Genomic DNA, 24,916 nt, shown 5'->3' with positions numbered 1-24,916 from the left:
AGAGGGCAACACAGGGTCTAAATGACATTTTTGTCCCGTCTTGATCACAGCTAGTTCAGTTTTCTTTCCCTTCTACATCACTGCCAACATTATTCTATCCCGGTCCGTCACATTCTTCATCCCATCACAGTCTGAGTTTAATGTATAATGTTGACAATGTTGAGGGATCTCTTCTCACCTGTCCTAACTTAGCTTCAGTTTCAGTCTCTAGAAAGGTGATGCACGTCATAATGCCGCAGATTTGTGGGATTTTACATAAATGAAAAGGAAAATGGAAAGCTAACAAATCCCACAGCATCGCCTCCACGACTTCTCACTTGTTGCTATGGGCATTCCAACACTTTACAAGCTAGCAAATAGCTAGCTAACTTGTAAAGCAACCTTAAAATAAGCAACCTACGACTGTCTCTAACAATTTAACTGACTTTACACCAAGCAGCACGTTGTTTCTGTTTGTATTGTAATCTTGGAGGCAAGGGAAATACAAAACAGGGAACTACAAGAATGATCTTCTCCTCCAGACATTTATGCACAGCAGGTAAAGACTAAACTCTGCATCCTCTACGGAGTTTACAGGCAAATTTTGCACTCATTTGCATAAAGTAAACATTTTTCTTCTTCAGGTGTGTCTGTAATTTACCCAGGTGGAGTGGAGAGGGAGATAACTTAACATTTACCACCCCATCTAGGTGGTCTCAAAACTGGTGACAAGTTTGCAGGTTTGCCTCTTCTAATCTAATGATCACAGAAGTGTCTCTGACTGAACGGTGCTGAGTAAATGCAGTCAGAGCACTAACAGAGACAAAGTTACAATGCCATTTAACTGTCTTTTTTTTTTTATCCCACGAAGCGTACTGTCGCATTTTTGCATAGCAACATCTACAACATTGTCACATGTTTATGTGTCATTGTTTGCCTCTACAGCCTGACCACTAAACAGTTGATTTTCTTTGGTCAGAATAATAGAGCAAATGTTTACTTTGTTGCATTTTTGAGTTTGGTTTGTTTTGGGTTACATCGCAGATTTCTTAAAAAACTGAAAAATTGCATGTACTCAGAAACAGCTTGTTTATGGGACTATTATATTTGGTTTTCCAATTTGGTTAAAGTTGTTTATTTATTTACAAGATTAATTGCCTTTGTATTCAATCTTCTTTTAATTGTCTTCCTTTTTGATAGGGGACATGTGGACAAAGCAAAGAAAACCCTGCAGATTTTGACCTCCTCCCAACATGTTTAATGTGAACAGTCAGACCCTGTTAGCCTCTGAACTGCAGGTACCAATGAAGGTAGAAAATGTTTTGGTGGCATCGAGCCAGAGTGTCATTTGGAGCCTTGCCTTTGAGCCTGGAGAACTCTGTGTTCTTCCTCCGTCTTCCTGAAATCCTAACGACTGTAATTTTGGAGGACCTATTGTTAGCTGAATTTATTCCTGGAAGGCAGCCAACAGGTGTTGTTTGTTACCATGGTTAATGTTCACTTTATCAGAGAACAATAACCTCTTGGCTAAACTTGATTGACTAATAACACTTGGGAGGGAAAACACTAAGAGGGCCTGGAATTATCCTCAGATCGTGTTGGTCTGAAACTGCTGCAATTGATTCCTTGTGGAGATAATTTGATGATTGTGTGTGTGTGTGTGTGTGTGTGTGTGTGTGTTTCATGTTCTTGTATCCCGGTGGGGACTTTAACCTGAATGCACACTGACCCATGGGGACTTGTGTCACCGTGGGGACAAAAATTGAGGTCCCGATGGGTAGAGACTGCTTTTTGAGGGTTAAGAATTGGTTTTAAGGTGTACGTGAAGAAGTTGAAAAAAAAAACTAGTTCATCACTAGGCTCTTTCTAGGTTAGGTGAAGAAAGGGTTGGGGTTAGGCATTTAGTTGTGATGGTTAAGGTTAGGGTTAGGGAATGCATTATGTCAACGATGGTCCTCACAAGGATATAAGTACAAGGGTGTGTGTGTGTGTGTGTGTGTGTGTGTGTGTGTGTGTGTGTGTATCCTACCTGCCTCCAGACCGTTGCTCTGGTACACGCTCTTGTGGTGCAGGCAGGTGGTGTTTTGTCCTCCACACACCATGCAGGCGTCCTCCTGCTGCTTTGAGCCCAAGATGGAGTCACATCCGGGCTTCTGTATGACACACACAAACAAATGTTAAGGAAACAACAGTCTGATCGGGTTGGATGTCTCTGTTGAAACTTGTTTCCCTGACAGTGTGCTGATAAGCAGAACTCCCAACTTCACACCTTTTCTGGCGAGAGCCCTTGCAACGTCTAACCTTTCTTTTTGTTTTGTCTCTGCTGTATAGTCACCTTAAACCTTCTACCATAACTCAACTCAACCCACTCCCTCTCTCTCCGTCTCTTATTTGCTTCTCCCTGTCATTTTCTCCTCACAAACATTTACTTTGGGAAAAAACGGCAACTCAAGAGAGGAGGATGGGTCGGAGAGTTGTCTCTGTAAACGTTAAAATGCCAAAGCAAAGAGCACGGAGGATGAGCTGGATGGTTTATGGTGTGTGGAGAATCTTGTTGCTAGATAGATTACAGTGGCCGCTTTCTTCTCCGGCCTTCATCTCCCGCTCTGCAGAGCTAACCAATGAAAGGGGAGGTTCCCAGGCAAGAGAGCAACAATCTAAGCAACCTATAATCAGCCCCCTAAGCCCCTTAAAAACACAAAAACACTCAAGGCATCTGTGTGTACACAACAGGAAATGAAGCAGAGTGCATGAGGGCCCACTGAGGGAGCAACAAGGTCCTGCAAAACACCAGAAAACACTCAAGCATGCAAGCAAACTCACCCGTGTTAATGTAACTTTGAGAGTGTTCTACTAAAGTAAGTCTGCAGCATTCAGGCTTAATTTATCAATTTTTTTAATTGGTCTTGAGCAGCTTCTCTTTAGTCACTTTTGGTATGTGACTGGACTAGTACTGACGCAATTAATTGATTAGTCAGTCAACAGAACATTAACTAACAACAATTCGGATAATTTATTAATCGTTTTAGTCATCCATCAAGCAAAAATGCTAAACATTCTCTGGTTTCAGCTTCTCAGTAAGGATTTGATTGTAATAACTTTGGTGATCCTCTGACTTTTCATCTAGCGCCACCAGCAGGTTATACTTTTAAATTGTCCAATTCTTAGCATGCTGACCGTGACAATGGTACAGAGACGCTAACTTGGCTGTAGACTCTTATTCTTGTTTCTATTTTATATCATTGTCAACTGACCAAATACCAAAACCATATTTGAGGTTTGGACTGTTGGCTGGAAAAAACAAACAATTTGAAGACATCGATCTTTTATAATTTGTTAGAAAATAAAATTAGATAATTAGATAATTGCCTTGATTGAACAAACGCTCTCAACATTTTGCAACTACAATAAAAAACACTTATTAACACTGCACACACACACACACACACACACACACACACACACACACACACACACACACACATATTGCGTCCAAATCAGCCATGTGTTCTGCAGTCTGATCTCAATTTGTGACCTGCAGCCCTTCACACCAGCTGCAGGCTGCATCTGCTTCCTGTTTCAGGCCCGGTGCTGTTCTGACCTCAACGGTCCATAAATCAACTACACCACACCCTACACGTTAGCACACACACACACACACACACACATATAGACATATGTAAACATAGACACACGTTAATCCTGTGTCAGTGGTGTAAAAATAACTTTGCCTATGTGTGTACCCTCATATAGCAGATGTGTCTACTGAGTATTACGTATGTAGACTATTTATCTGCATGTGCTGCAGGACCCGAGGGATACAAATTCATTTCCACACATCTCCATCTGTGTGAGGGTGAGAGGGGTGAGCAGGGGACAGGCTGGATGTGGGAGCAGGACTCTGGACTGTGTGCTGAGCAGAGCTGTAATGCTAACTGAAGGCTGCAGTCCACACTGATGAGTGCACTCTGGTCCTAACGCACAGCATGGAGTTCACTTCTCCAGAGAGCTCCAGTCAGAGTGGTCAACATCACTTATACCACAACAGGGTGGGAATGAAGAGAGGAGAGAGAGAGGAACTTTAGCTTAATCCAGCCTCATTTTGAAATCTACATCAGGCCAATAGAAATCAGAGGAGTTATTTCAGGCGTCCAGGGTTCTGCAGGTAAACGTCCCATACATTTACTCATAGACAATATTAGGTGACTTCCAAGGCTTGGATGGACATGAAACTCTTCTGGTTGAATCATCACTACAACATTGATTAAAAAGTTAAACTTACGAGCCTGTGTACATAAAAACGTAAGCAGAGAAGTCAACTATGGCTCCAAAGAGCTCTAATTTTTGGTAAGAAACATCCAATCACAGAGCTTAAAATCTGGTTGCGGGTGCTGCTAACAGTGAGCAGAAGCTAAAGTTTAAGCTATGTAGAAACCTAATAAAACATTCAGCAGGTTAAATCCCTTTAAGATTCTGGGTGAATTTCGGATGGGATGGGAAAAACGCAGGCACCAAATTATACTTTTTTCTGCACTTATAAAATATAAATGTGTTTTTCTACAAGTCTTTTTTCATTTAACAAAAGAAGTCACATGTTAAATGTTGTCTAAACATAAAGAGCCATGCAAGAAATCTGCCTATATAAAATAGTCTAAAACTGTCCAAATTTTGATTTAAATCAGGAACTATCTGACTAAAGAATAAGTAAACAAGACAAATCAGATTTTTCAGTGCCAACTTTCAGTACTTGACAGTTGGTGGTATGGACACTACTAGCAAAGTGTTGAGCTGTGACACCCAGACTTTTATATATATATATATATATATATATATATATATATCAATATTTAACATTTGTCATTTTCATGCAGTTTTACTTACAGTATCTATAAACAGCATTTAGACCATCACTGGACGTTTAGGGATTTTAGGGTTAACAGCTGTGTGAACCAAGATGGTTCATCCATCAAATTGTATGGAAAATTGTGCCACATTAGGCCTTTTAAAGCTGCATTAATGCATATTTTTTAAATTAACATTGAATCAAAAGACTCAGTTTTGCAGTGACAAAATGTATCAACCGACTCTGCAACTCTATGGAGCTTTTTAGCCTATTTTAGCACCTTGTTTTGGTTCTATGGTAAACGAACTGTATGGTTCCCTCTCACCGCTCTCATCAACCTCGTTTGCAGCAGCAGCAGCCAGTTGTTTCGAGCAAACAAGCTCTACACTACCTGTATACTTACTGCCGACCACCAAACAGCAAACAGACAAACAGCGACTAGCTGGTGAAAAATATAGTGGAGCATCTAGCAGCTAAAGAGCCAGATATTTTTCTCAGGAGTTGGTAGAGACCAAACAGAGCTAAAAGGAGATTAATTAGACAAAAACACGACTCTAACAGTATCAGGTGGATCTGCAAATAGGCAGTTGTTTGCTGAAAGGGAATAGTATGCAATAATATGTCTGGACTGCAGCTTTAACTAAAAAATTATTTTAAAATCATCAAGACCAAATGCATGAATACAGTATATAAAGAAAACACTCATTGCTTACCAGGCAGCGTCCGTTGACACACACTGCACCAGGCTCATTGTCGCAGGCTGTGCCATCGAGCACACGGCCAAAGTTGTAGTAGAAGTTGTGACCCAAGGCCAGGCAGCTCAGTTCACAGGGGTTAGAGCCTGGCAGGGAAGATCTTCAGTCAGTGGCTCATTAGTTTATTATGGGAAAATAGGCGAGGCAAAAGGACAGGGAGAGAGGTGGCTGAGACACAGAAACAGGCAGGAGGTGAAGAGAAGGAACTGTGGGAGAGCGGAGACAAAAAACTAGCAGATGTCATGGAGAAAACTCATAACCCTGTGTGGATTAAACACCCAGCAGGCCTCAAAGTGGACATGAGAGCCATGGCAGCATGGAAAGTTTACCACATGACTGCCAACAACACAGTAACTAAATTCTCACATGGGGGACAAGCAGAAAGAAACACACTCACAAGTTATACGTCACTCACATCTGCAAAGCCACAAGAGTCTGAGTGACCTTAACTTCCACACAGACCCTTGTGTGGACGCACAAACTCTACTGTATGCACCTACAAACAGGCAGGCTGTACACATGTGTGGAACATACGTAAAAACCCAATGTAGTATGGAAATAACCATGTGGCTCTCTACTGTAAACCATGCTGTCCACATCTGTTATTGTTGGAGTATATTAGGGATTTTAGGTTGAGACTAGATTTTAACTTTGTAAGCAAATTATGTTACAACTCAAATAAAATTACCATTTAAAAAAAAACTTTGCAAACATTTTTCAAGATACAGTTTTGGGTTGGGCAATATGATGAAATGTGTATCGTCAGTCAGCAGAGATTTTGCTATTCCATTTCTACTGAGGTAGACATCCCTTTAATATTTCTGACATGGTTCAGAACAAGCTGAGCCCAAGGGATGTATTAGGATTTTCCAACTCAATGTCTTGTTATTTACGTCCACTTACTTGGTTGATGGGGTTGACTGAAGGTCTGTGGCTTATGGTTGGCTAGATGAGAGCACTAGGCTTATGTGTGTGTGTGTGTGTGTTTGTAAAAAAGTAAAATAATAAAAATAATAAAATAATAGCACATTTATACTAGTAGTTTTAGATAAAAAAGTTTTTTTACACTGGTTGGACTTGTTCTGACGGCAGTTGATTTAAGTCTTTTTGGTCGCTCGTCTCAAGAGACGCAACCACAGTTGACTTAGTTACGCTTTTTTCTTTCACACAACTATATTTGTCCGTATCTATCTACTGCCAGTAAAATGTGAGGTATTAACCACTTTGTAATGCAAAACTGACTGCAGAAAAATAATGTGTGTATCGATACCACTGTTGTGAAAACCTTGTATCTCCAAACAACAAGTCCTAAGCAGCTGAACAGTGAATTGTCTCACTGACCTCCATGAAAGGTGGTCCATCTGAAGGCGTTTCCAGCCACTAAAGGTCTGTCATTGTAGGCAGCACACTGCATCTCTCTGAAATCCTCCGAGCTGGGGGGACACTCCTGCACACACACACACACACACACACACACACACACACGCGACATTGTATTGCATTGTGAGAACACTGTATTGATTCCCTGAAAGTTTATCTCAAACTCAACCATAACAACTTCATGCCCGACACGAACTCTTAACCAAACCTTAACCCTGTCATAATTCTAATATTGACCCTGAAATTAAGTCTTAACCCAAAAATAAATGAATAACCTTGTGGCGAGTCCCCTTGTGTCGCAGTGTGAACAGATTTTTTCCACACAAAGCTTGTTCCTGTCTACGAATTGCAGCAGAGAGAAAAGTTGGGGATTTGTGTCCTTTCACCCGAAGCTCTGAGCTAATCGTACCGTACAGACTGCCACATGCACATACATCCAAGCATGCTTAAACACGCTGCATCCCATCTGTGTGTTTTTCCTTTAATCAATATGGGCCACAGTGGCTGTCCAAACACACCCACACACACACACACAGCCCAACATGTCTGACACGCAGCCACTGACCTCACAGCACGTTTCAAACACAATAGCAGGTCTGAAAACTGGCTGCGGCACTACTGCGTTAAATCCCTGAGATCAGTGCAAAGCAGTGTCGTGAAGACACAGGTTAATATGTCAGTGAAATTCCAGGTCACACCCTGAAAGCCCTCGACTGCTACGCCTGCCCTGAACACACCTATATGGCCTCTAGAGCAAACACCAGCCATTGTTCTAAAATGTTTGCATCGAAAGTTGTTCTTTCATACAGTGTGAAGACCTTGTAATGTGAAATGACCTTGGTGTTGCAGATCTTGTATTGTCTGGGATCTCCTGCACATGGTCCACCCACCGGGTTCCTGGGACACAGAAAAAAGAGATTTATGGGATTATTATTGTGTGCAGGCTGCTGTAATGTGTGGTTGAACAAAAATAATCTCTCATACACAAAGCACATATAGATTTGGCATACATTAAAATACAGTTTATTATTTTATTAATTGGGATTTTATCAGTATTTGTTTAGATTATTCAAAAATAGGTGAACATTTGATTTTTAACCACTCTGTAGTTGTATGTAGACGTTCATTTGTATATCACTATGGACAAAATGAAGAAATGTAAATGTAGTTTAACATTGTAAATGCTGTGATCAGTGTCCTCTTGCAGCAGGAAACACAACTTCTACGTGCATGGAAACATAAAATCTGGGTGAAAATTGGTTCAAATACATCTGCTTTTATGGTGGAAATCACTAAGCCTTAAGTTGATCTTAAAATTCCCGTATTTAGATACATTTGAAATGTATTAGCAAAGCATTTGAATGCTGTTCCAATAGATTTGTAACATATGATAATGCTTAAAACGTACTTAAAATCAGCTTCAACTGTATTACCCAAAAAATAAAAAATATATCAAATTCAAATGCATTTCAGAAAAAGGCAACACATTAAGGCTTTAAGTTGCACTTTTGAAATGATTCATTATTGGGAACCTATTTGAAATGCATTATGTCTCCAACAATACAGTATATCTTCCTTTCCAAATATGCTGAGCTGTGTTACCCTGCGGGACATGGCTGTTATTTACCTGGTGATGCAGGTGCGCGTCCTCACTGAGGCTCCGCTCCCACAGCTACGTGAGCAGACAGACCAGCCGCTCCACGTCGCCCACTCGTTCCTGAAGTGCAGCTGCCGCCGGGCACGCACAGGACGCCCTGATGAGGCCTCAGCGGAGGGACCCCACGCAGAAATCCAGGACTGAGACACAAATGACAGACAACTTTTACCTCTCTTTAAGCCTTAATATCTTCTTAGTGGAACAATCATTTTCAAAATTGCCACCTAGACACACATTAGAAATAGTCACCTGTTGTGACTAAATTCTTACAAAGTCAAAAAAATTGTTTCGTATCTCAAGAGAAATTTTGGCCATTAGAGGAATTGCATGTTAAGGCACTTCTAGTATTTCAGTTACTTTGCCTGGGTAATTCTACTTTAACATGTTTATTTTGTGTTTTTGTGTGTTTGTATTTCCATTGTGGGGTATCTCCTGCAGCGTTATTTGCAGGAGGTTTATGTTTGTGTTTGGATGATGTATTGTGCTGATGATGGTGGTGGGTTAACATGCCAGAATGTTTGGTTTGTTGTTGGTTGATGGGTCTGAATAATTCCACGAGGGAGGGTCATGTAAATGACCAAATAAAATATTAATTTATCCATTCATTTACTTTTCTTGATAGGTTTATATTTTTTTTATTAACATTGTTCTTATTAATTTAACCATATTGTTTAATGTCTTGTAGCACAAATTTAAAGAAATTAAAGAAAAATCTGTTCATAACTCACTGACGTACTGTATATAAAACTGTCTGACTGATTTGTTCTGCAATTTAAACAGTTACTTTTTAAATAACAACACTTTGATAACCCTGAACACACTTACTGATAAATGTAAAATCTTCTTGGCGTTTGCATCTTGATACGATGATCACGATATCAACACTTTTCATTATTTTCAGAGATCACACTGATCAGTTTCTATCCTGTTACAGCTTTTTTCTCTTTATAATGTGTTTGACATGTGACACAGCATGACACATGCTCAGTCGAGCTCTCGAGACAGCAAACACTAAAAACTGCAGGGACAACATGACTCTCTGCTCTCTACTGTAATCACTCTGCATTGTTGGCATGCATGTCCAAAACTATCAGATGGTAACTGGCAACTGTCAGCAGCTCAGTGTGTGTGTGTGTGTGTGTGTGTGTGTGTGTGTGTGTGTGAGAGAGAGGACAACAGAGAGACTACAGTGTTGGCAGACTGATGGGATATCATTTGTGAAAAGGAAAAAGTGTGTCGGGGGTTATGTGTTATAAGTAACATTATTTATAGGCAGGAATCCAACACGAATCTATTCAAAGAGTAGATGGTGTGCAGTAAAAAAACAAAAAAACAACAACCTTGTGAGCCTTGTGGATCAGGATCATCCAAACAATAAAAGTGATTAGAGAAATCTCAATGGCGCTCCACAAACACATTCCAGGGTTTTTGCCCTGGAGGAGGACTGAGACTGGCAGCGTTCCCACCGGTTTCTCATACAGGAGCTGGCTCACACACACTTTTAACTCTTCACACACACATTCAACAACTGCTTCGGCTGCCTTTCTATCAGAAAGGGCTGAATTCAAAGTCATCTGGAGGATCTGTTGTGCAAGACAAGAATCAACACTCCGGCCAGACGTGAATAAGAACATGTGCAAAACACAACTTAAAGCTTTTGTCCTCGTTTCCTGCCACTTTCCTCATTAATATGCAAATGTATGCAGCAGGATTCTCCACTGTGTGATCAGATCTTCTACTGTAAAGCAGGAGTAAGTGGGATGTTTCTGTCATGTTTTGCACTTGATTTTTTTGTGTTGACAATAAAAGACCAGCTGTTCATTATCGATAATCTCTCACTTATTTTTGCAATTACCTGATTATTTGTTTAGTCTGTGAAAAATGAAAAACGTGATGTCGTCAGAGGTTTTCTTTTTATCCAAACAGTTCAAATTTACAAACAAGACAACAGAGAAAAGCAGCAAATACTCACATTTAAAAAGCTGGAACTAGAAAATGTTGAATAATTTTTTATAAACAATTAATAAACTGTCAATGTTCTGTCAATCCACTAATGCATTAATCGACTAATCTTTTTAGAACTAGAACAGACAGATGAAACTAAAACCACATACTACCATAACTGACAAAGATACTATAATATGCTAGGGGGGGAGCTGAAATGGGAAAAGGAGGCAGCAACCGCCATGGCTGACTGTGATAGGCTGACAGACCTGTCAATCAAGCAAACAGGCCCCAAAACATGCTTTTTAAAATTTCTTTTAAAACTGCCACCAGCATACATATTAAGAGAATCAAAATTAAATAATGACATTTGCTTTTCATTCTGTATGATAAGTTGTGGTTTTTCCCATTCACTGTAATTCAGTGTTTTCTTGAAGACAGATTAAGTATTCACCATTCGACCTTAACTGACTAAATAAATTCATAAAAATAAGCTACAAGCTAGAAAAGAGCAACAAACATAGGCTGACATTTGACCTGTAAAATGTGCTGTTGGGTAAAAGAAATGTCAACACATCAGGAGCTAAAGCATCAGATTCTAAGTCAACATCTCTTTGGTTTTGAAAATGTACAATGGGATTTTTTTTTAAGTGAATACAATATAATTCTGCAAATAAAACAGAAACGGAAAAACATACAATTATACAAATTCTGTTACTGAAAATCTTGTGGGTGTTCCCTCAACCGTCCTGGTTCCAAACTGATCTCAGCTGATCTCAGCTGACCTCATCAACACATGAAGTCCACTGAGGTCCTGCAATGATGTCGCCATATTGAAGGCATCAACAACAGTGGATAATTTGTTGTTTTCAGTTAATCGGTTATTGAATAGGGGTTCCCACCCACTGACCGCCTGTCTCACCTGAGCTGTAAACAGCTAGAGAGATAAAGAAAAGGGAATTACATTTATGTGACGCCTCTCCTGCCCCTGCTCAGCTGTTTACATGACGCAAAACAGTAGCATGTTTCCACATGCAACAGGCTTTAGAGATAAAAAAGCATCAAACATTGAATTTTCCCAGCATAGTCTCACTTGTTTAATGATCAGTGACCACCATCATGTGCACAACAAAGCTTAAATTATTCTATTTAGTTCAATAAGTTTCCCGACTTGTTCTTCAACAAATCCAGGTTATTCAAACACATTTTCATGAAACATAATTAATCATTTTTTAAATTATTACTGCAAAGTCTTCTGAACTCCCTGGGCTCAACATGAACTGAGCTTAATGAAAACAATAGTATTATATGGCAAGTCGCCATACCTCTTATATAGTATCTCCACGACAACAGTGATTGCTGATATCCCTACATGTCTGTGATACAACTCCCACGTCCAAAACCTCCAAACAAATAAACAGCACTGGTTACTGTTCATCCGCAGCTGGCTGCGCTGACGTTCATGTTGTGTTTCTGTAGTTGCAGCAAGAGGAAAAAAACACGAGACCGACCGAGGCTCTTTGACTTTGTGACTCATAGAGCAGAATTGGTCAGACAAGCACACACACACACACACACACACACTCAGCTGAGAGCGACCTGTGCTATGACTCTCCATTATTTTCCATTGCAGGGTCACCTGAGGTTGCCCTCATTAGTGTTACCGCAGGGCAAATTAGCGTTGATAACAGTTGGAGATGGGGTGGGGCTGGCATTCTAGATTAATGAAAGTGACCTTTGACCTTTACAGCGTCCTCCCACACCCCCCTTCACATGAGCAGAATAAAACTGCTCTTGTGTTTGAAAAGCAAACTGCATACAATAAGAGAGACGGGGGGAAACAGAAGGACTTGAAGGTAAAGAGTCAGAGTTCCCAGACTGTACAATCCAACATGCAGGGGAACAGATTCCTTGAGACTAATGTTGTCTGACTTTCCCATCAGTCCTCTCGTCTGTCAGCAGACCAGCTCTCCCAGTCTGCGGAGACAGTCTGGGGCTGATAGACAAACTGGAAAAAACTTTCCACCTTGAAGGCAACAAGAGGGCAACTGGTGACGACAGGTACATTTACATCCACAATCAATTTTCAGCTTTGGCAGAGATTATCCAGTACTTTCTACTGTGGTGCCTCAAATGCAACAAACTGCAAAACAAATATGGTAATGATCGAGTGATTAATCAGTTAGTTGATCACGGCCAAAATACATACAGTGTCTGCCTGGCTTAAACCAAATTTCCTCATGAAAACAAAGAAGTTACTACTAGTACAACTAATAAAACTAAGCCAATAACGTGTGTTCACTTCACAGCCTTTGTATTCACTTCGGTCTTTGTAAAAGGAGAAATCCAGCTGTAGTTTGACAATACAAGCTCTTAGTCTTGTATTTTGCATTTCTTGATCCATTTGGTCTATTTGTCTTGTTGTCGTCTTTAACTGGCCAAATGTCGACAACAGACATTGCCAGTGCAGCTGCAATGATGACTGAATGCAGAAAATGTTTCAGCAATCTGAAACGTCTAAAACAACTTGTGGAATGATTTTGTTTTCCGCAAAGTGTCATTACTTCTATTTAAATGACACCAGAAAATGAAAAACTGATTTTAAGTGTGTTGACCCTCCAATACATTCCTGTGTTTTACGTGACAGAGTGGGCTAGGGGTAGCCTATCTCTGTCTATGTCTGGTTATTCCAGACGGGCCTGTGGGAAGGTTGGGGGGTGTCTGCCTGACAACAAGATAAACAGAGATGAAAGATGTATGCTGTAGTCGGAGGAAAAAAGGTAGTGCGGCAGCAATCAGAGCATGGAGAGACCAAGACGATGCCGGCTTATAGGAACATTACCATTACAAAATACCATCTGAAGACAAACATGCTGCAAAAACAACCCAATCAGCACGCTTTAGTCCTCAGCGACCAGCAGACATGCTCAGATCTGATGCTGGTCAAAGGGCTGTGATTGGTTTATTGTCTAAATGAGCTGGAATTTCGTCTCTGGAACCCGAGAGCAGGTTTTTCTCTGCACAAATTAGCTTAATCACAACATTTAACTCTGTGAAATGTAAGAAAAAGAAGACATAGAGGCAGAAAAAAGGAAAAAAAGGCAAGGGGAAATGGCCTTGGGCCCTGACAGGTTAGGACTACAAGGCCCTGTGTAAATTCAGCGTGGTGCACTTGTTAAAAAACACTGTCATCCAGCTATTAGCTTTGCATATTTGTACAACACAACACAAAGGTTGACATTATGGCTGACGACTGACTTGTTGTGCACAACTGAACTCCTTAAAAATGTATGCAAGTGTACCTTAAGGGAGCTCTGTTAAAGAAGTCAAAGATATTTAATAAAGACATTGATTAACGCTCCATTAAACTTTAATTAATTAAATACTATTAAAGAAATATTCTCATATTAACAATGAATCATGAAAAAGACTGTCCTCAGTGACGAAACCACAGAAAATGACAAATAGTTGGCAGGAGAGTGAATATTGCACTTAGATTGATCAGGTGGACAGAAACACGATGCGATTCTAATGCTAATGTTGCTCTGTGTCTGCTGAATGTTTGCCAACACGTTAGCCACAACAAATTTATAATATGTCGATAATATGTTGTTTGTCTGACTGATTTTTGGGGAGTTCTTCTGCCCCCTAGTGGCCAAAATTATTAATGCAGCTTAATCTGATTTGGGTTAGCGCTGATACGATTAGTCAATTATTTGATAACTCAATCCACAGAAAAATAATCTGAAACTATTTTAATCATCAATTAATCGTTTTTGTAATTTTTTCGAGCAAAAAAGTGAAAACTTCTACACATTCTCAGGTTCCAGCTTCTCGATTGGATTTGCTGCTTCTCTCTCTATATATAATATATATACATATATATATGAATTGAATATCTTTGTGTTTTGGACTTTTGGTCAAACAAAGCAAGGCATTTGAAAATGTCACCTTGGACTCTGCAAAGTTGTGATTGGCATTTTTTCACTTCATTTCATACAATCAGTCGATAATGAAAATCATCATTAGTTGCTGCAGTTTGGTTCAGTTTTGGACAATCTCATGGAAACTCATTACAACTGTGCTTAGCTGTGATTGGCTGCTTAAAAAGCCTCCACTGCATAGGGTTACGTCATTAGAAGGAGCTGTGGTTGACGATCAATCCAGGGTCAATACAGTAAGTAAGAGGTGTTGAAAGTGAGCAGAGGCATTTCTATCGAGACCATGCAATGACTTGTGTTGATGGACTTACACTCTGCAGGGACGACAGGCAGACGGGAGCAACCAGCAGCAGGACAAAGGTCAGGGCCTGGCACCGAGTCAGTTTCCTGGAGGCAGGGAGAGAAACAAACGCCGTCAGTCGGATGGTAAAATCATCGTCGACGTTTTACATATCATATACAAGGAACGCACAAATACAAAAGTGAAGACGTAGAAATTGTTACATCATATGTGTTTGAGAAGGAGAAAGGGAGGACAAGAGAGGAAACTGAAAGAAAAGACACGACTGACATTTCAAACAGCAGAGGTCTTTAGGTCATTGATAATATCCACAAATAAGTTGCCACACTACTGTGAACCCCTGTGGGCAGAAGCCAAGGTCAGGAATGCCCCCCCATCCAGCAAGTATCATTAATTCCCCCTGCCCAGTCCCCCCACCCACCCGAACAGTGTCTTATTAACTCCCACACAGCCCGAAAGGGAGGGACCGCCTGCCTGACTGAACCCCAACTCACACACCTCTGTCCAACTGTTGACCTCCGTTACATAAAAGCATGCTACGAGTCCAGTACCACCTGCTGCTTTACATGAAGCCTTTTAATTTCACTAATAATCTGAATAAGAGCTCAATTAGAATAAATAGCAGGTTGCACCAGATCTTCCTAAATTCAAACTTATAACATGTTTACTACGTGGAGAATAACACACTAAATAAGACAGGCTGTACTAATTACTTATAATAATATTACACCCAGTGACTTGCCAGGTGTACGTGTGTTACGTAGCTAACTGAACCAACTGGCAAAGCTAACGTTAGCTAGCTAATACAGTATTCCACCCATTTAGACTGAAGAGTAAAAGAAATATGAAATGTGCTCGACACATCTGCCCTGACACTTGATATAATGCTGTTTAATAAATAACAAAACATCCAACGACGACTAAATAACTAACTGGGTCAGCATAACTTGATGTTTCCCCACTTATTCTAAAACGCATGAATACAACTAACTCTGATACACATATGTCTCCATATATGCATATACAAATAAAACATACCATATTTTACAGCAGCATATTTTTGCACATCGAAGTAAAGTAATTATAGGCAACTGCAGTGCCAACATAGTGAGCCACGTCTGAGGTGCTACCAGATAAGACCTCCAGCCTCGTGTTGAGTGTCTGTGTTTGCTCATCTCCTTCTTTACCTCCGGGCAACTGTGAGACGCAGATTCTCCGTCTCCGTCTTTTTCTCCCTCTGATTCATCAAAGGACAAGTGCTTTTTCTGAGAAGTGCCGGTGATTCTTGGAAAGCCCCTCTCTTTGCTTCCTGGCACTGCTCTGCTGACAGCCGCAGTGTGTCATATGTCTTTTTTGTGATCATTACCTTATCATTTTCATTAACACACTCTGAGGAAAAACATATAAGACGGGCTGCATTTGGAAAGTTACACCAACTTAATCTTCTCTGTTTTCTTTGCCTTGACCTTCTCTCCCACCCAGCTTCCAGTCTGTTTGTCATTTATCTCTCTCAGCCTGTTTTGTCTCTTTTATCTCTCCCTGGGCTATGAACACAGATCTCCTCCACAGCCTTTGGAGTTTTTGGCTCAGTCCCAGGTCAGTAGTTGCCCTGTCCAATTAAATGATACGCATCTCCCTCGCACTTGGCTGAGCAGCCCTTCCCTTCAGCTCCCGTCCTGGCCTTACATGGGGGAATTCATATCAGAGGAACAAGGAAGGTCGCATTGACTGAAAGAGGCAATGGGCTCATAAATCATGATTGATGTAAGAGGTCTTCGCATTTTCACACAGACTTTATTTTACTTCCAGCATCTAAGCTGCATGAAAGGGCCAGTGTGTTCGCAAGATTTCCTTCAACTTCAAAATCATGTACACTCTACATTTTTTGCTGACCATTTTCAAAAGTAGACTATACTGTTTTAAATATCTGAGTGTATTTTTCCTACAATTAAGAAATTAGCAGGCTCTTAAAAACTTGCTTGAGTCGTGTAATCCATCACAGTGAACATTCATTTTTGTCAATGTTCAATTGTGTGGTAGTGTGTAGCTTGATTTGAAAAGTCTGCACGGCATTCCCTCATAATGATTGTGTAACTTTGACAAAACTAAAAGCAGACTTGATGTCAGACGTGATGGATGACCCAGCTTAAACAAGTTTTAAAAGTCTGCTGATTCATTTTCTCACTCAGAATCAGAAATACTTTATTGATCCCTGAGGGGAAACTCTTTTGTTAACAGCTGGTCACCATCACGTCAGTGCACACAGGGATAGAAGTTCTAAGCAAATCAGAATATAATACACTATAATATAGGCAAGATAAATTAAGTACAAGTGGATATAAGTATAAAGTTAAAACAAGTGTAAAGTACAAAGTGGATTTACCGGTTGATGATAAGTATGTACGGTATAATAATACAATGTAATAATATAAGTAATAAGTAATAGCGCATGTACTGTCAAGTTAAGTGCAGCTTATTAAGATGAGTATGAGACGGTGGATATTGCACAGCAGTAATAGAAGTATGAATAAATATCAATAAACAGGGAATTTTAAACTGAAAACAGAGTGTATTGCACCGGAGTATTAAACAGAGAATATTGCACAATTATTTCAAGTACTGCAGTGATGTTAATGATCAATGTCCAGTTTAGTACCTTAGGGTCATACAGACTGACACTTAGGGGGAGGAGTTAAAGAATGAATGAATGGAAACCAATGGCCACCTGGAATGGCAGAAATGAAATACATTTTCTAAAACACACCTGGATGGTTTGCAAAATGGTGAGTTGTGATGTGAAATATACTGAACATGAATTTTAGAAAATGTTGAAAATTTGAAAAAGGAATTTAGAAGATGGAAACAAAACGCTTACATAACAAATATTATCTCTTCTTGTTTGGGGATTGATCGAAGCTGCTATAATCGATATTTTTATATCAAAAATGATCAAATGACTGTGTGTAATGAGAGAGGAGTTGCTCGTAGTGATGAAGCCACAGAGAATCACCACCCGACCCTGCAGTTCCCCTTAGCTCTACAGAGTGTTTTAGCATCTTTCAGCTTGTTGTTTGGTTTTACAGCCGCAACTTTGTTTTGATTCAGTCTCGTCGCTCTCACCAGCGTCGTTTCCAGCAACAGGCAGCTGTTTTCAGTGTATAAACGCTTTGATAAACCCACTGTACACTACTTGTCCAGCACAAAATGGCAGTCAAAGTTAGCGACCAAACATAGTGGAGCATTTTAGCAACTAAAGAGCCAGATATTTCCCTCAGGAGTTGGTGGAAACCAAAAACAGAGCTAAAGGAGAGTGAATATTGGACTTAAATTTGTCGGGTAGAACGACACACAACTCCAAATGAATGCTAATGTTACTCTATGTCTGCTAGATATGTAAATAGGCAAATGTTTGCTCACACGTTTGCCTAAACAACTTTATAAGGTGATAATATGTCGATTTTGTGATTATAGCTTGATCTGCTGCCCTCAAGGGGCCAAAAATCAGTTCTTGCTGCTTTAAAAAAATGCACTGGACAACTTCTTTTTACTGTCGTACTGTTGTTTGTTCAAACAAAAAGGTGCATTGTTGGGATGATATGCATCCATTTTCACAGATAACCAACACTTACTGTTTTTTGTGTGTTTTCAACATCAGTGGTAATGAGCAGGGTTTAGATTTCATAAAGGCTAAACTATACATGTGAATGCTGTTGACTAAATTAATCCACAAAGACGAAGTCATTTCTCTCAGTTTCACTTGATGTTTAGCTTCAGTTTTTGAACATGAAAAGACAGCAGCTCTGGTCACTGACTGGTTGGCCCCCTCCCTACAGGGGCCCTCACAGAGGTGAGCAGGGGTCAAGCCGCCTCCTCCTGCTCTCATTAAGACTATAGCAGCACATTAGTGAATGGCTCCGGGGCAGGGAGAGGGAAATGGTTTTAATCAATACGAGACTAGTTTTGTTTATTTTGACTGACATTAGTCGCTCTCATGACTGTCTCTACCCGACACAAACAACACTAAACTACTCTTATTATAAAACAAATAACATTCAGACTGAAACCATCAAGCCAACGAGCTTTTATCTGAATATGGCTGAGTTATAAATAGAAAGACTGAGTGATAAAACAATTCGCTAATGATCCGTGAACCTGGTTACAGATATATGGAAAAACTTTTATACTCAAATGCAGGTGACTAATTACGTTAGGGTAAAAGGTTCCATTTCACTTTAACAGCTATGGGTCAATAAGCGTGTTAGACGACAATATGAGCAGAACTCAGTGATGCGCAAATCTCTACTAAAACTAAATACTGTAATTTTTCAGTTCTGTCGTTCTGTTTATGATCTCTTTTCCAAGTTTGACGTTACAGCAACTCGGATATCCTGTAGAGCTGGAACGATTAGTCGAGTAATGAATTAGTCAATCCTTTAAAAAGTATTTGGAAAATATTTTGATATTTGATTAATCATTTGAGTCATTCTCTGGTTCCAGTTTCTCAAATGTGAGGACCTTCTGCTTTTCTCCTTTTATAACATTGCAAGCTAAATATTTGGGGGGGTTTGGGCTGTTGGTTGGACAAAACAAGTAAGTTGAAGACATCAGCTTGGGCTCTCGTAAATAGCGATGGGTATTTCAAGAAATTTTCTGACATTCAATATGAACGAATAATCGAGAAAATAATTAGCAGACTAATCGATAATGGCAACAATAGGTAGTTGCAGATGAAGATCACCGCCAAAATCCATCAACTGACACTTGAACAAAGTGCGATCTGTCCACATACAGACAGTCGGACAGGCAACATAACCTCCATCCAGCCTGACCAGCAGAGGTGAAGGAGGCTGCACTCTCCCCACCCTCATTGATAATTCCTCCGCAACGACTCAAACCTTTGCTTAAACACGCCCAACAGTTCCATGCTGTTATCATGCAATTACATTGAAGCTATTATTGTGCACTGGTTAGAGTCCATTGCAGGTGTGAATGTGTTCTTTGACCTCTGGGAAGGTGTGAATCATGTCAACACAGGAGACACCTGACTGAAGATCTCTGCTCCTTGAGTTTCGTTGTGCGGGATGCTGGTCTAAGTGTTTCTGTATGGTGACCTACAGGCATCCTTTTTACAATTGTCTGCACACCCACCAAGTTTGGAAAAGCAATACGTATACCAACCAGGGGCCGGTCTTAACCTTTGACCCACCCAGAGATTTAGCTGTGACCCACCCAGCATTTGGGAGAGCCTGGTGGAGGGTCTAATGGTTATATGGAGCACGCTGCTGAATGAATTGACACAACCCTCAACAGATGTTCAGTCTGAAGGCTCTGTGGTCAGCTCTGACCCCTGGATCTGTATTGACTATGAATGAGGCAGCAACAATCGAGCGCTCAGTGGCCTCGGTCAGCACGCATTAACAAAACGAGCCTCTTTGATCACAAGTGGAGGGTCTTTGTGCCTCAGCAGCTGCTTCACTTGAACATGTAGTGAAACATTTTAGCTTAAAGAAATGAAATAATATTGTATGTCTGGACAAAACACCCAAAGAGGATTGTGGTAAATGACTAAATGACACACAGACGTTGGTATCGTGTTGCTGGTTTTGTTGTTGCCAAAATGTCTAGACTCAGCCTCTTGCTCAACTATGGTCCCTTCCCTTCCGTTCCCTTCCCTTCTCTTTGCTTCGCTGCACTTAACACGCTCCTTCCACGACAGGGAGAACAAACTTGGTACACCATCATGCCTCAGGGATTATGAGATTATCTGTTCACAGCCACTTTGATGGAAGCAGAGCCTCTCAGGTCATCTACAGACATGGTCTCACAACATGAGAAACATGCAGAGATGCACGCAAGTAATATTGTGACAAAAAATAACAGACTAACATGATGGACAACGAGCAAACCCCCCAAAACTTTTAAACATTAAAGAGCAGACACAGTTGAGGGTAATCACTTCTACCAGGCACATGCAACGATGGAGCCTATCTGGAAAATTAGGAGAGGAAGTCTTAAAAAAAAATGACCTGATGTCAACCTCTTCACCTAGCTTTACACCCAAACACATTACAGCTTTACACCCAAACACATTACAGCAACACTTTTATATTATACATAAAAATTACTGTTTTGAAGCTGCAAGTGTACCCGCAGGACTGGGAGTTTCTCAAGTTTGTGTCTCCATCAGTTTCATAATTACAGCTAAAAAACACTAATGGTCCAGAGGCAGAAACCCCAAACCAAACCAATTGTTCCTTGGCGCAAAGCCGACGTGTCCATCAAATTTCATGGAAATTCTTTCACAGGGTTTTAAAACATCCTGCTGACAGACACAGAAACACACTAACTGCATAAAACCGCAACCCTAATCCTGCTTGGAAGCATACCTTTCAAACAGTAAAGCACAAGCTTTTCATCAGGTTGGTGCAGAGAGAGACAACCACAGAGCAGTAAACTCTTATCTGACTGAACCTTGAAACTAGACGGTGTCCATCAGTAAGATCGCGGTCTGACTTCATCATTTTCTCTGACAGTGAGCAGGGGTCAGTGCGCACAAGCGAATCAAGATCCGGACGTGGTTCAAAGTAACCTGGAAACAGTATTTGGATAAGCAGGATGTTGTAGTGGGACATGACATGAGGAGGATTCCATTGCAGGTTTGACTTCATGTGGTTTTAACCTTTGACTGGATGACTGACTGGAATCTTTCCAGGATGTAGACACTCAGACAAAGGGAGCGCAGAAGTGAACCTGTTGAGTACAAAAGGTTTTCACTGGGGCAGAACATTATGGTCTCTTTCTTGCAAGTCAAAAGTTTATACCCTTACAATTTGTACCTTAAAAAGAACAATTACAGTAAGCACCCAAAGTAACAATAGGTCTTTTTTCACAGCAGACATTACCCTTTGTGATAGACATTTGTGCCTTTAAAACTAGAATGATGTACCCCAAGCGACAAATCTGTACACAGTGTACCTATAAACAATGATTTAAACAACAGGCAACATTAACAAAATTAGTGTAATGTAGCATATTTAGGTGACACTTCAAGGCTTGAATGGACATTAAACTCTCCTGGTTGAATCATCAGTAAAAAAAGATGAACAACTGTGTAAGAAAATATCTGGGTTTTTTTTTATAACAAGTCAAAGGTACACACAAAAAAACATATAAAAACTTAAGGAGACTTTGAGGTGGTTCTTTAAGGATGACTCCAAACACTCAAATACCTTTAAATTCTGTTACATGCACCACTAACAGCAACCAGAAGCTTCAGCTGTTTTTCTTTTTTCACTTTCAAATTCTGGGTCAATTTTGGATGAATTCGGCAACTGTGGCGCAGTGTTATTTTTTTTCCAACAACGAAGCATTTTGAATTCGCTACAGCTGTGATTCGTGCAGGTGACTGGCTTCTTATCCATAGCAACTGAGGCTCAAGGGTATTGTAGTATTTAGAGCCATCCTCAATACCAAAATGACGTATTGACACTGAACTTTCTGTACTTTCTTTATCTTGAACCAACCTCAATAACGTTTTTTCCTTACCTGTACCTTCAATTCAGGAGGAGTTAACTATTCTATAACTTTATTGTGGATCGGAAGCTGTGTGTGCATCTAGGACCCATCTCAGTGAGTGCCTGTGATTGCACATCTGTAAAAAAATAAACTTTTACCTCAGTTTTTGAGTGTATAAAATAAATACAATTTTGTAATTAAGAAAGATCAGAAAATAGAAGTTTGGATAACTTTTGGCTTTTATTTAAACAGTGATGTCCTTCTCTAGTGCTTAAAGTCCACATCTACAGGGAAGAAAAGGATTGAAATTCTCCCCGCAGGATAGAGTGACATCATTGCATGTAACACCAAATTAGAGTCCTCGTTTTGAAGCTATATGCTCAGTGTTCCATGGTAAGTAGATTAAATCTGTTCATGGGGCTGATGGCTCCTTCCCAAACAAACATTCCTCCAAAACGTTATCAGAGAGACAGAAAATGTGCCCTGAGCCAAATCTTTCTCCCTCTTTCTGCAGACCAGTCAGACTGACAGCGGACAGCCTACACATTTCTCCTGACACTTTACATCAAATGCAGCCCATAAAAGGGAAAATCACACTTTAACATCTTGGGTGCAGAGTGCAGAAATGTCAGCATGTATTGTTTCCACTAAGAGGAGTAATCCAGAGGACCAGAGGGAAAGACGTGGCCTAGGAAAATGTAAGTTTATGATTTTAAGAGACAGATTTAGAAGAATCAAGACTTTATATGCAGTTCGAGCACAGATCCAGACCCTCTGCAGTCCCCTGTGTTTGTGCTCTCTGTTGCAGGGATGGGATTAGATCAAATATGAGCAGGGTATTTATAGCCGGTGACATTTAAGAGATAAAGGTAGTGTAGCGGGATGAGGGGAATGTAGAGCCAGGAGTTGCAATATCACATACAATGTGTGGCAGGAGGATTACCTCACCCACCGGCAGGAAGTCGCCTACAGCAGACTGGATTTGACTTCTGCCCCCAGAGAAGACATGCAGCACAGGAAACTACAGGATCATCTAAAGTCAAGCTTCTTTGATGCAAAAGTCAAATAACAACTTTTAAACCACCACTTTTTCTGCAATTCTTGTGATGACGTGAACCACAAAACAAACAACTTCCCACTGGAGAAAAAAAAGAAAACTCAACTGTCCTGGAATTTATCACCTCCCATCCTTCACTGTATTGCAAAAAAATGTTCAAGGCTTTGCAGCTCCTTGCAAGCAAAATGACTCAAGGTAAATATTTAAAGCCACCACATATTTCCCCCTCAAATGCAACTCAATCAGGGTACAAACAACCTCCAAGAAAAACTCAACCTGTCTCAGGAATTTATCACCTCCCATCCAGGCTGCACACTTCTTCTGAATCACTTCGCATGCGATCCTTTCTGCAGGCAGCCAGTTAACTTCATCAGAGGCACATTTTCACAAGTGGCACAAGTCCAATGTCTTACCTCGTCAGTAGTGAGGACATAGTAGATCCTTGTGGATTGGGCACAGGTATGTTACATTCGTTGTCAGGTGCAGTTTTGCTCCCGTATCATGGTGTGAAACGTCTCGGCTCAGACGCACAGTGCATCCCAGCTGCAGGCTGCTCCGACACACGGATTTCAGACCCAACACCATCCATATCCTACTCTCTCCTGCGGGTTTCTCCTTCCTATTCTTCTTCTTCTTCTTCTTTTTAAGAGAAATTTTCAAGATTTTTTTTTTCTGTCTCAGCTGCAGGGCTCGTGCATCCAAACAGCTGTGTTACTCAGTTCCCAAAACGCATCACATCAGTTTTGTCTTTCGGGACACGCAAAGTGTAAAAACGACGCATCTTCTGCTGGACATTCAGGTGCAAAAAAGTTCCCGTTTCTGTTTCTTCTTTACATTAAAAACCACTAGCTGGGATTCGCATGGGTACTACACATTAATCCAAATAGAAAAAAGTAAAATTTGCGTCTGAAGTGTGTATAACAATCTTACTATCGCCTCCAGGCAGGTGAATTGTGCCCAGTGCTGCACGGATAAGACACTCCTGTATCAGCAGGTAGCTCCAGTGGTCGTTCCTTCTCTTCTTGACTCTCAGGTCAAACAGGTCCAATGTGCGCACAGTGCGGCAGCAAAGCCCGGTAAAGAGCGCAAAGAGCCACCGGCAGCCACCGTGCTCGGCTTGTGTGAGCGCGGTGCTGTTGTGTCTGTGTGTCGGGTGTCTCTCTGTCTCTCTCTCTCTGTCTGTCTCTCTGTCTCTCCCTCTCCACCTGAGCGCTGCATTCCTGCGGTGAACACGCCTCTCTCCTCCAATCACAGCCCAGCAGCTCCTCTGAAGTCAGAGGTGATGACACACAATGTTTCCTACAGGAATCATGAAGGTGGAGAAGAGCTGCTTGACAGTGCTGGAAGATAAACTCAAAAACTTAAATATAAGTGAAAAATACCACAATGGACAATAGTCCAGTGCAAGTATTCATAAGGTCATAGTAACCAGTGAGTAAAATGTACCCAAGCACCAACAGCGAGTAAAGACTGGTTACTCCATTAAAAGTCTGAATAAAATTCAGAGATTCATGAAAATGTAACTTATATTTTCCAGTTTTGAG

General features: G+C 40.6%; 1 protein-coding gene across 2 annotated transcripts in view; it reads right to left on the bottom strand.

Moving 5' to 3' along the window:
* Window positions 1–24,565, bottom strand: part of adamtsl5 (ADAMTS like 5) — a 36,149-nt gene extending 11,584 nt beyond the window's left edge. Inside the window, exons 1-7 of one of the 2 annotated variants that reach the window (XM_044204862.1) lie at window positions 23,786–24,565; window positions 14,811–14,886; window positions 8,585–8,754; window positions 7,794–7,854; window positions 6,919–7,024; window positions 5,536–5,663; window positions 2,009–2,132 (exon numbers count right to left, since the gene is read on the bottom strand). In XM_044204862.1, the coding sequence (XP_044060797.1) occupies window positions 2,009–2,132; window positions 5,536–5,663; window positions 6,919–7,024; window positions 7,794–7,854; window positions 8,585–8,754; window positions 14,811–14,886; window positions 23,786–23,805 (685 nt within the window). In that variant the 5' untranslated portion in view covers window positions 23,806–24,565. The remainder of the gene's footprint in view (window positions 1–2,008; window positions 2,133–5,535; window positions 5,664–6,918; window positions 7,025–7,793; window positions 7,855–8,584; window positions 8,755–14,810; window positions 14,887–23,785) is intronic. The other variant, XM_044204852.1, reaches the window with a different exon arrangement.
* Window positions 24,566–24,916: the final 351 nt, after the last annotated feature.

The sequence above is a fragment of the Siniperca chuatsi genome, linkage group LG1, assembly GCF_020085105.1.
Source record: "Siniperca chuatsi isolate FFG_IHB_CAS linkage group LG1, ASM2008510v1, whole genome shotgun sequence".
Taxonomy (NCBI): domain Eukaryota; kingdom Metazoa; phylum Chordata; class Actinopteri; order Centrarchiformes; family Sinipercidae; genus Siniperca; species Siniperca chuatsi.
This window is presented reverse-complemented; position numbering and strand designations above follow the sequence as displayed.